Genomic DNA, 12,644 nt, shown 5'->3' on the forward strand with positions numbered 1-12,644 from the left:
ATTCCTTGTTCTTGGCTGATGAAAGTGAAAGTGAAGTCACTCAGTCGTGTCCGACTCTTTGCGACCCCATGGACTGCAGCCTACCAGGCTCCCCCGTCCCTGGGATTCTCCAGGCAAGAACACTGGAGGGGGCTGCCATTTCCTTCTCCAATGCATGAAAGTGAAGAGAGAAAGTGAAGTCGCTCAGTCATGTCTGACTCTTAGTGACCCCATGGACTGTAGCCCACCAGGCTCTCACTGGAGTGGGGTGCCATTGCCCTCTCTGATTGAGATGCTAGTTCTACTTCATTTATAAACTTAATGCAGCCCCCTCAAACTACAAGCTTTTTTATGGAGCTAAGCAAGTTGCTAAAAAGTTCATGTGGAAATATAAACAAGAAATAGCTAGAAAAATACTGAAAAGAGCTAGAAAATAGCTAGAGAAATACTGAAAAGAGCTATAAGTGGGGACTCTGTTCTGTTAAGTCGCTTCAGTCGTGTCCACTAGCACTATGGAAATTAAAACTTACTATGAGGTCTCTGTAGGATCTTCCCTGGTGGTTCAGATGGTAAAGCGTCGGCCTACAATGCCTACCATGTGGGAGACCCAGGTTCAATCCCTGGGTCAGGAAGATCTCCTGGAGAAGGAAATGGCAACCCACTCTCGTATTCTTGCCTGGAAAATCCCATGGGTGGTGGAACCTGGTAGGTTACAGTACATGGGGTTGCAAAGAGTCAGACACGACTGAGCGACTTCCCTATGAGGTCTCTATGGGGCTTCCCAGGTGGTGCCAGTGGTAAAGAACCCACCTGCCAATGCAGTAGACGTAAGAGACATGGGTTCAATCCCTGGGTCAGGAAGATCCCCTGGAGGAGGGTATGGCAACCTACTCCAGTATTCTTGTCATGGAGAATGCCCTGGACAAAGGAGCCTGGAAAACTACAGTCCACAGGGTTGCAAAGAGTCGGACATGGACTGAAGCAACTTAACACACACACACACAAAGACTCTACAATGAAAAGAGTGAGGTACTGGCAAACAAACAGACCAAAAGAGTGAAATATGAAGCCTCAAAATAGACCCAAATATATATACAGAAATTCTGTATTTGATAAAAGTAGTATTGCAAACCACTGGGCAAATATTTATTTAGCTAAATTGTGCTGGGACAATTGGAAACAAATAAACTTGGAAAAAATTAAATGAATTCCGTACAACATACATAAGAATAAACTTCAATTGAAGCAGTGGTCCAAATGGAAACAATAAACTCTACAAGTCCTAGAAGATAATATGGGTGAATTTCTCTATAACTTGGCTTCCTTTCAACTATGACTGAAAATCCAGATACAATAAAAAGATTTATAGCTATATAGATATATTGTAGACAAAAAAACAATAAATGGAGCAAAATGCTAATAGTAGGTAAAAGTCTAGATAAAAGATACATAGACACAAACATATATTTATATATTCTTTACCAGATTTTCATGTATTTATATATGTATATATTGTGTTTTGAAATATTTTTACAATTTTAAGTTTGAAATAGTTTATAAAGTTTTTTACATTTCAAAAAAGTATGTATTGTACCAACTAATATTTACAAATGTAAAAATTACTTGTATAATCTAAATTATATAGATATATAAATACACATTCATAAACATGCATGTTCCAAAGCATTAAATAGCTATTTTAAGCAGGTGTGACTTCAGATATTTTTATGCATTATCTTTTTTACTTCTTTATATTTCCTTTCATGAGCCATTTATTTCAGCATAAGAGGATAAAAATTTTGTTTTTAAAAGTTTCTCAAAGAATTGCTTACAGTAGTGAAAAAATAGAAATAATCTAAATGGACACAAATAGGTGAATGAGTATGATAAAAATGATAAGTAATAAAATTAAGCAATGAAAACAGATACTTGTTCTTATATTAACGGTTGATCAATTATTCAGAATGCTTTTGGCATTGTATAGCAATAAAATCTTACTTCTGAAACTGCAATTGTTAAAAATAATTTTAAAATAACTTTGGTTTTTCTAAACGTACACTGAGCTTCCCTGGTTGCTCAGTGATAACAAATCCACCTGCCAATGCAGGAGATGCAGGTTTGATCCCTGGTCTGGGACGATCCCAAATGCTGTGGAGCAATTAAGCCCCTGGGCCACAACTACTGAGCCTGAATTTTCACAAACCACACACACTTTATGTAACCACCCCCAAGATCAAGAAACAGTACATTACTAGCATAACAGACCCACAAAATAAAATTTTTTTTATATGCACTAGGTGTTTGTTTAGATTTACTCACATCTTAGACCCTTTCTTTGCTCACTATTTCTTTTGGAAGATAGCCCTTCTTTCAGGGTTATTTTTCTTTATCCCAAAGTATATTTTTCGGAGTTCCTTTATTAGGGATCTGTTGTTGTTAATAGCAAATTTTCAGTTTTGTTAAAAATATCTTAAATGCATCTTTACTCTTGAAAGATAGTTTTAAACTTTTTAGTTCTAGGTAGACAGTTATTTTCTCTTGTGTATGTGTCAGTTGCTCAGTCATGTCCAACTCTTTGCAACCCCATGGCCTGTAGCCCACCAGGCTCCTCTGTCCATGGAATTCTCCAGGCAAGAATGAGTTGCCATGCCCTTCTCCATTTTTTTTTCCCTCTTAGTACTTTGAAGATAATAATTCTCTGCTCCTGGCTTTCATTGTTGCTGATGTGAAATCAGCTGTTAATATATCTCCTGTTAATAAACATTTTGGTTTTTCTTTCTGGATGCTTTGGAAATAACTGTGTTTGTGTTTTGAAGTTTCACTACAATGTGTTTAGGTATGCATTACTTTTCAATTATCCTGCTTGAGGCTTCCTGAATCTAAGAATTTAGCCATTATTTCTCTAAATTTTGCCTTACCCCCATTTTCTCTATTGTACCCTTCTGTGCGTGTGTGTGTGCTTAGTTGCTAAGTCATGTCCGACTTTGCAACCGCCTGGACTGTAGCCCGCCAGGCTCCTCTGTCCATGGGATTTTCTCAAACAAGACTACTGGTGTGTGCTGCCATTTCCTTCTCCAGGGGACCTTACTGACCTGGTACTCTTCTAGATCTCCCATTTGACATAACTAGAACATTCTTACTCTAACATCTTTGTCTCTTAACCTACCTTTTTACATTTTCTCTTTGCTTGTCTATGTTGCATTTTAAGTAATTTCCCATTCACTGATTTTCTTTGCAGTTGTCTACTCTTCTGTTTAACTCATCCACTCTTCCTAATTAAAGATTTTGTTTTTAATTTTTAGAAGTTCTATTTTGTTCTTGTTTTTAGAAAATTTCTGGCCAATTTCAATTGTCCCTGTTTCTTTTATCATATCTTAAATAGTCTTAGCTTTTAAATATATTGAAGATAGTTATTTGCATTTGCTTCTGCCTGGCACTATCAAGCCAAGCACACTTTTAAACTGTCTTTTTAGGCTGGAGCTGTCTCATACCATTTGAGCAGAACTAATTCTAGCCCTAAATTGGTATGAGCATGAGGACTGCTCATTTCTGCCTCCAAAAAATGGGAGGGTGTCCCTGTGAATCTAACCTGCCATATTGTTCAATATTTTATTCTACTGCTCTATTCAGGCACTATTATAATATAGACCCAATGATTGAAGGTTATATTAGAAATATATCTATCACATATTATAGTATCTATATTTGAATAGCAGAAAAGACAACTTCCCTTCATTGTTCTAAATTATCTTGGCTCTTTTTAGACACCTATTATTTCATATGTTTTAGAATCTATTGTCAAAATAAAAAATATTCGTAGGGTGTTGATAGGCAATGTATGTACATATACTACGTATATAATGGAGACAGAGAATCTGTTTAAAATTTGGTTATTTATAATATTTAATCTTACTATCTTACATTTCTGGTTAATATTTTTCTTAAGTTTTTTTCATAATTAAAAGATTTTTTTCTGTTATAGTTTCTATTTAATTATCTTGGGATTGTTTTTGATATCCACTTTGTACAAATGACTTAGTGGTTTTAAGGATTTTTTTGGTCATTGCACGCAAGACTGCCAAAACAAGCAATAAAGTAATAAGGGCCTCAATTAATGGCTTATTTTCAAAATATCAATAGTACAAGGATCATTTCTACTTTTCAGCCTGGGCAGCCCTGGAGGAGAAAATGCCAGTTGTTCTAGGGCTTCCCTGGTAGCTCAGATGGTAAAGTGTCTGTCTGTAATGCAGGAGACCTGGGTTCGATTCCTGGGTTGGGAAGATCCCCTGGAGAAGGAAATGGCAATCCACTCCAGCACTCTTGCCCGGAAAATCCCATGGACGGAAGGGCCTGACAGGTTATAGTCCATGCGGTCACAGAGAGTCTGACATGACTGAGTGACTTCACTTCACTTCACTTCCTTAATGTTTATAAAATAAATAAAATTACAGTGGTTCCTGAAGCAAACAAGCAAGAAAAGTTGAAATGAATTTATTCTAGGAATTCAACACTTCAATTTAGAATCTACATGTTTTATGCTTCATTAAACATAGCTCTATTACTAATCATTTTCACCAAGAACATACACAGCTATCCCTTTTTAGGGTCACTCTCTAAATTAACAAAAATCCACCGCAGCCTCTACACTTGCCCACCCCACCCCCTTGCATGAGTTTCACTTCAACAAACAAAAACACTGCAGAACACTGAGAGGCATGCCACATTTCTGAAATGACATCAACTTAGAATCCTTCAAAGCTCAGAAACTATTTTTTTTTCTTTTCTTATCAAGTATGTCACCACCACATATCCATCCTCTTGTGTCTTGCACATTTTAGTAGTTAGATCTCAGCAAAATATTCTTTGGATGGCATCACCGACTCAATGGACATGAGTCTGAGTAAACTCTGGGAGTTGGCAATGGACAGGGAGGCCTGGCGTGCTGCAGTCCATGGGTGGCAAAGAGTCGGACACGACTGAGCGACTCAACTGAAAATATTCCTTGAATGTTTACTGGGAGGCATTGCGGATGGCACCTCTGTCCACGGGAATTCTCCAGGCAAGAATACTGGAGTGGGTTGCCATGCCCTCCTCCAGGAGATCTTCCCAACCCAGGGATCGAACCCAAGTCTCCCGTACTGCAGGCGGATTCTTTACCATCTCAAACACCAGGAAAACCCCAAAGTACTGCAGTGGGTAGCCTATCCCTTCTTCAGGGGATCTTCCCCACCCAGGAGTCGAACCGGGGTCTCCTTCATTACAGGCGGTTTCTTTACCAGCGAAGCTACCAGGGAAGCCCAGGATTAACTCTAAAACCTATAAATAGGATAAAATATAATAAATTACACACAATGTGTGAAAACGTGAGCACTACGTATTTTTCTCTTAAAAGATTTTCTTTTTACCCTCAAGAACCTAGTTTTGGCTCCACAAAACACTGATTTCCCTCAACAGTCATTTAGAAAACAAGACTTAAGGGTCAAAGCATATATATAGAAATAACTTTTTTGCTAGAGGATTATAATTGCAATATAAGACAGGAGATCCCAAAGGAACCTGAGACACTGCCTTGCCCTGATTTGGACGAAAGACCCAGGGCGATTAGTGAAAAACGTTTCCTGCATCCCTCGGGTGTGTGCAGCTGGAGCGGTCTCCCAGAAAGTAACCGCAGAGACCACTGCGGTCAACCAGCATTTGCAGTCACCAGCGCAGTACCGTGAACGGTTTCTCCTACCCGCCCGCCGGCGCTCCCTAGTAAACTGACTGCCTCCAGCCCTCGGAGCCAACCCCCGGTTTCCTGGGTTACTGGCCTCCGCGCTCCTCCCATGTTCTCTCAGAGAGACGGCGATCCTACGCTCTCGGCGCGTGACGCAGCACGCTGTGGTATAAATACGTGCGGCCGGCAGCCTCGCTCTCTCTCATCGCGCGGCAAGCCTTCAAGATGGCGCCGGTGAGTGTTCGTGTTGGTGCCGGGAGCGAGCTGATTTTCGCCTGTTGTAGATGAGTTTTGTAGCTGGCGAGTTGAGATCGTCTAATTTTAAGCAGAGGAAGGGTAAAATGGGGACTTCGGTTAGGAACACAAGCCGAACGTAAAGGTTGTGAGTTTTTTCCTAACTCCTGTCGCCTGCCATGCGGTCTCGTGCATTTCGAGGTAGGCCCGAATTGGCTTACGATGGTTGGTCGTGGCAGCGCAGGGAGCGAAGAGGAGGCAGGACGGTGAACGGGGCTAGTGGGACAGCCTTTGGGCCATTACTTTTTTAATCTCGCGCCTGATAACGCCGATGATACTCTGTTTGTTTCCACGAGGAAGCGACGGTCGGTAACCAGCATGTCTAATGGCTTTGCCAGGCGGAGGGAGAGAGCTGAGGCACTCAACTTCCGGGATAGCCGCGGTTGCAGAAGTTTCAGAGAAGTTAAAAATTAGGAAGAGGTTTCTTCATTATCTCACGATAAAAGTTTTTAAATGGTGAAAGCCAGAACTCTTAGGCGAATGTAAAAGTGGCGTTTTTCAAAGTTTTTACTTACTAAGGGAACCAGTACCTAAAGCCGGTTAAAGAGCTTTAAAGCCATCCAAAGAGCATTTGAAATGTTAGGGTAAAACTGCATTTCTAAACCTAATTGGTACTCAGAGGTATAAATTGCCCAGTCAAGTCCAGCTCCTAGTGTTCTCTTATACCAGTTTCAGCTAAGTCGCTCAGTCGTGTCCTACTCTTTGCCACCCCATGGACTGTGGCACGCCAGGCTTCCCTGTCATCACTAACTCCAGGAGCTTGCTCAGACTTAATTCCTTCGAGTCGGTGTTGCCATACAACCATCTCATCCTCTGTTGTTCCCTTCTCGTGCCTTCAGTCTTTTCCCAGCATCAGGGTCTTTTCCAGTGAGTCAGTTCTTCTCATCAGATGGCCAGAGTAATGGAGCTTCAGCATGAATATTCAGGACTGATTTCCTTTAGGATTGATTGGTTAGATCATGCAGTCCAAGAGACTCTAAAGAATTTTCTCCAGCACCACAGTTAAAAAGCATCAGTTCTTCAGCGCTCAGCTTGCTTTATGGTCCAACTTTCACATCTATACATGACTACTGGAAAAACCATAGATTGTTTCAAAGTTTGGATAAAAAATTTTTACACAAATATGTTTTTTTTAAAAGCAGAACAGGTTAAAGATTCCAAGTGGTAGGGTACCTGATTCCCCACCTGCAGTGGGGGTGGCAGTAGTAAAGACATACCTGGTAATTTGAAATTGAACATGTGCCGTCTGGAAAATAATAAAAGCCCACAAAACTTAGTGTTGATAATTTGAGGGGGAAAAAATGGACCTGATTAGAAGTTCTGATCAAGCTCTAGGTAACTTGTTGAAAGGAGGTTGATTTTCGTAATTTTTTCCATTTGAAAAATAGGATTCTTGGGAATCTTTTGGTGAAGGAAACTATAGGTCACCAAGTACTTTGAGCTTTCTTGTATTTTGCAGTTGTGAAACATTTATATGATGAACAAGGGAAATTTCCAGCGGATTTCATGAAACTTAAGTTAATGAGTGTACTCCCCTACTCATAGCCAGGTTAGAAAAACTTAGGGTGTAGAATTTTGCACCATTTCAAACATATATAGCCTCATTGTACATCTCTGCACTGATAACAGGGTTTTGCTTTTATATGTGAATAAATTGTTGTAGAGAGCCATACTTACATTAACTTTTCTGTAGAAGAAAGACAAGAAGCCTAAGAAGTCAACCTGGAAGTTTAATTTGGATCTTACTCATCCAGTAGAAGATGGAATTTTTGATTCTGGAAATTTTGTAAGTATCACTCTACTCAGCTTGGTTTTATCATTTTAGTAGAATTTCTAATAATGAATTATATAATCTTGGATTTTAACCTAATCTCTGTTCCTAGGGTACCTTCCCTAGTGAATATCTAGGGTTTTCTTCCCTAGTGTGGCATTTTTTCTGTTTTAAAATAGGAACAATTTCTGCGGGAAAAGGTTAAAGTGAATGGAAAAACTGGAAATCTTGGGAATGTCGTTCACATTGAACGCTTCAAGAATAAAATCATAGTCGTTTCTGAGAAACAGTTCTCTAAAAGGTTGGTATGTGTTTTCCATCGTGTTTTGTTTAAACAGTGTTGAGTGCTGTAATATTAGAATGTGTTTGAAGAAACATGTCTGTTGTGTGATACGGGAGTAGTGTCCTAGCTTCTAATAGAGCAGCCAGTCAGAGGTAAATTTCTCTAGTGTTCGTCCTGTGGCCAGTTTTCATTCATTAAAGTTTTCTTAACAGATAGTAAATATTAATACTTCATAGTGACAGCACTGTTTGTTACTGCATAGCCTAGCATGAACCAAACACATTAGGTAGCCACTACCAAGGAACTTAAATTTAAGCATAGAAGAGAGATAATGAAATGCAGTAATGTAAGTAGTTGATAAGAGCTGTGTGTAAGTGCATAAAGGAAGTTGTTGTTTAAAGTGGTCAGGCAAAGCTTCATCTAAATGAAATACAGGAGTGAGCCAAAGACTTAGAAGCCTGTGGTGGTAGTACATACTAGCTATGGCTGTGAATCAGTCACTAGGAACTTGGAGATGAAGTATCTGTCCCCAAGGTTCTTACGAACATGCAGATAACTGTTATAAATGCAATAATGTAATTACTGCATTGCAGGTAGAGATTGGGATAGCAGGAGTTTGCGGAGAACCTGAGAGTAAGCTTAGTGTTGCCAATGGAATGAGATTCCTAATGGGTAGCAACATTGACAGAGGGCAGGGAAGCTTGAGAGGAATGCGTAGGAGTTTAGAATTGTAAAACATAAATGGAGAGTGATTGGAATAATGAAATCAGGCCACGCTGAAAGCTTTTTTTACAAGGACTGCGCCATATGCATGTTTTAAGACTGGAAAATCTTGAACTTGTGAATGAGATTCAGCCCTGTTGACAGGTTGCCTCTTGTTGATCCAAGATGGGATTGAAATTAGGGAGATTGGTGGTAAAGAGAATGTTGATATTGGCTTGTAACATTTGAAGAATGAGATATTGTTTAATTTAAAAATCTAACGTCGCAGTAAGACTGAAGAGGAAGCTACTATTACTGCTATCCTTCATATTAGTCTCCAGCATATAAAGTTTATTGTGAGCGTGGGGGAGAATAAGGGTTTTGTTGTAGGGCATAAATTGATACTAATTGGGGTTGAGAATGCTACCTTATATCCCTAGCAGCCTTGCTCAATGTTTAGTACAAATGAAATAATTAGAGGGAACTAGGAACACGGAAGATGAATATGACAGTGCATCTTATATAGGCCTTTATTAAGTATTATATTTAATGAAATTTATTTTTATTTTAAAGGTATTTGAAGTACCTTACCAAGAAATACCTTAAAAAGAACAATCTTCGTGATTGGCTTCGTGTGGTTGCATCTGACAAGGAGACTTACGAGCTTCGTTACTTCCAGATTAGTCAAGATGAAGATGAATCTGAGTCTGAGGACTAGATGATGCCATCCTTCATAGGGCTTTGCTTGCTAATAAAACTAATTAAGCATACAAAAGAAACATCTTGAAATGGACCTTTAGGCTATCAGTGAATAAAAAACATTACTCTGTATGTTAAACATTCATCTTTTATTTAAGTGTATGCTGTTCATACGGTGCTGGTTTTCCTTTAATACTTTTTTATAATTTTATTGGAGTGTAGTTGATTTACAGTGTTGTGTTAGTTTCAGGTATATAGCAAAGTGAATGAGTTATATATCCACTCATTCTTTTGTCATATAGACCATTACAGAGTACTGAGTACAGTTCCCTGTGCTATAACAGCAGTTTTTTAGTTATATGTTTTATGTATGCTAAGTTGCTTCAGTTGTGTCCAACTCTGCAAGCCCATGGACTGTAGCCCGCCAGTCTCCTCTGTCCATGGGATTCTCCAGGCAAGAATACTGGAGTGGGTTGCCATTTCCTGCTGTCATCTGTTTTATGTATAGTAGTGTATACATGCCAGTGTCAGTCTCCCAGTGTATCCTTCTCCCCCGTATCCCCTGGTAATCATAAGATTTCTGCATCTGATTTCTGTTTTGTAAATAAGCTTTTGTCCACCTGCCCCCAAATAATTTGTATAAGCAATATTTAAATAGCTTATAGCTAGTGGAATTTCAGGATTTATCTAATGTACTGGTTTTACAGACGTCCTCAAGTTAAAAGTATATAGCAAAAACACAGTTGGGTGTAACTATATAATAAAAGATTTGATCAACAGTCTATCTTTGTACAATGTGTAAATGAAATCTAAGCAGTCAGTTCAGTTGCTCAGTCGTGTCCGACTCTTTGCGACCCCGTGAGTTGCAGCATGCTAGGCCTCCCTGTCCACCAACTCCCTGAGTTGGTGATGCCATCCAGCCATCTCATCCTCTCGTACCCTTCTGCCCCCAATCCCTCCCAGCATCAGAGTCTTTTCCAATGAGTCAAAGTATTGGAGTTTCAGCTTTAGCATCAATCCTTCCAAAGAACACCCAGGACTGATCTCCTTTAGAATGGACTGGTTGGATCTCCTTGCAGTCCAAGGGACTCTCAAGAGTCTTGAACAACACAGTTCAAAAGCATCAATTCTTTGGTGCTCATCTTTCTTCACAGTCCAACTCACATCCATACATGACCACAGGAAAAACCATAGCCTTGACTAGTTGGACCTTTGTCAGCAAAGTAATGTCTCTGCTTTTGAATATGCTATCTAGGTTGGTCGTAACTTTCCTTCCAAGGAGTAAGCGTCTTTCAATTTCATGGCTGCAATCACCATCTACAGTGATGTTGGAGCCCCCCAAAATAAAGTCTGACACTGTTTCCACTGTTTCCCCATCTATTTCCCATGAAGTGATGGGACCAGATGCCATGATCTTAGTTTTCTGAATGTTAAGCTTTAAGCCAACTTTTCCACTCCTTTCACTTTCAAGAGGCTCTTTAGTTCCTCTTCACTTTCTTTAAGCAGAATGGTTAACAATCTCCAAATTGTAGATGAGAATTAATGGAAGGGAGGTACTAGAGCCATATCTCAGGGTGGTGGTAGTACCTCAGGTACTTAGATGGGCCATGAATCCTAATGCCAGTAGAATAGTTTTGCCAGATTTTGACTGTTCCAACTAAATATAGATGTGTGTGTAATTGGTTTGGGGAATGTTTTCATTCTGTTAAGAGCTTTAAGTACTCACCAAAGTTAACACAGCCACTCCTCCCTTAACTCTGCCCCATTTGAATTTCTCATGTTTTCCACCAACATCCTACTGTGTGCTTTGTTGGGCATGGTGGATGCATAGAAGTAAAAACAGCCTGCTTTCTGGTATTGTGAGGGAAACTGACCACATGGTGAGGAAAATTGCATTAAAGTATAACAAAGGGGTTTTAAAAGAGTTTGATGTGGTCAATGGAACGAAGTGAGGAAGTGTTTGAGCTGACCTAGAACAGGCAAAGTCAACTCTGGGTAAAGAGAAAAGGGTGTTTCAGGCAGAGGGAACGGCATAGCTAAAATTCTCAGGACATTGGGGGTCTGGTTGGTATACCATGCATCTGGAGTAGAATGATAGGTCATGAGAAGAATCTGAAGAATTAAGTAGAAGCCACCCCGTGTAGGACAGAAGTTGATGCCTCCTTTTAATCCAGAGCTATGGGAAAGTGCTGAATTTTAAGTAGAGGGTAATGAGAATCCAATGAGGTAAGCATTTTGATAAAGATCAGTGGCTGCTTTATGAAGAATGGTTTTCAGTGGAGGTCATATTGGATGCTTCCCTGGTAGCTCAGCTGGTAAAAGAATCCGCCTGCAATGCAGGAGACCCCAGTTGGATTCCTAGGTTGGGAAGATCCTCTGGAGAAGGGAGAGGCTACCCACTCTGGTATTCTTGGGCTTCCCTGGTGGCCCAGACGGTAAAGAATCCGCCTGCATTGCTGGAGACCTGGGTTTGATCCCTGGGTTGGGAAGATCCTTTGGAGGAGGGCATGGCAATCCACTCCAGTATTCTTGCCTAGAGAATCCCCAGGGACAGAGGAGCCTGGTGGGCTACAGTCCATGGGGTTGCAAAGAGTCGGATACGACTGAGCAACTAAGCACATATTGGATGCAAGGATACAGGAGGCTTATGGCTCGATGCTTGATGGTAGAGAAGAATGAGGTGTTGGAGATGGGCAAGTAGATGATTTAGGGATTTTTCAGAGGCTAAAATTTGGGGGGCTGGGTGATGGACATTGGTGGAATGGGAGAAATGTCAAGGGTGACATACAGTGGGCTTAGATGGTGGCGTTTGCTGAGTTTGGTTACAGTGGAAGAAGTAGGTTTAGGCCACGCTGAATTTGAGGTCCAGAGAGTGTCAAGTATGAACTTGAATACAGTACAAGTTTTGAGCTCAGAGGAAGGATCTAGGTGAAGATAACCTGCTTGTCTTCTGCACATGGGTAGTAGAAAAAACAGTGGACATGGGTGAAATTGCCTGTGGAGAGTGCAGGGTGAGGATAAAGTATTGCAAACACCAACTGCCTCCTTATTTCCCTCCTAATCTTTCAGAAAACAGTTACTTTAACTTTTGATCCTGCGTGCTGAAGCTTAGACACATTTTGCCAAGTAAGATACATATGCCTTTAAGGAGTTGGCAAGTTAGTTGAGATAAGCACATTCATTTAACTTTTTTTTGAGAA

At 40.2% G+C, this 12,644-nt stretch overlaps 1 protein-coding gene across 1 annotated transcript; it reads left to right on the forward strand.

Annotated features, from left to right (window-relative positions):
* Positions 1-5,920: 5,920 nt before the first annotated feature.
* On the forward strand, positions 5,921-10,226 carry RPL22L1 (ribosomal protein L22 like 1). The gene is made up of 4 exons (XM_052642513.1): positions 5,921-5,929; positions 7,683-7,775; positions 7,940-8,061; positions 9,319-10,226. The coding sequence occupies exons 1-4, from the start codon at positions 5,921-5,923 to the stop codon at positions 9,461-9,463; spliced, it is 369 nt and encodes a 122-aa protein (XP_052498473.1). The 3' UTR covers positions 9,464-10,226.
* The last annotated feature ends 2,418 nt before the right edge of the window (positions 10,227-12,644 follow it).

The sequence above is a fragment of the Budorcas taxicolor genome, chromosome 1, assembly GCF_023091745.1.
Source record: "Budorcas taxicolor isolate Tak-1 chromosome 1, Takin1.1, whole genome shotgun sequence".
Classification (NCBI taxonomy): Eukaryota; Metazoa; Chordata; class Mammalia; order Artiodactyla; family Bovidae; genus Budorcas; species Budorcas taxicolor.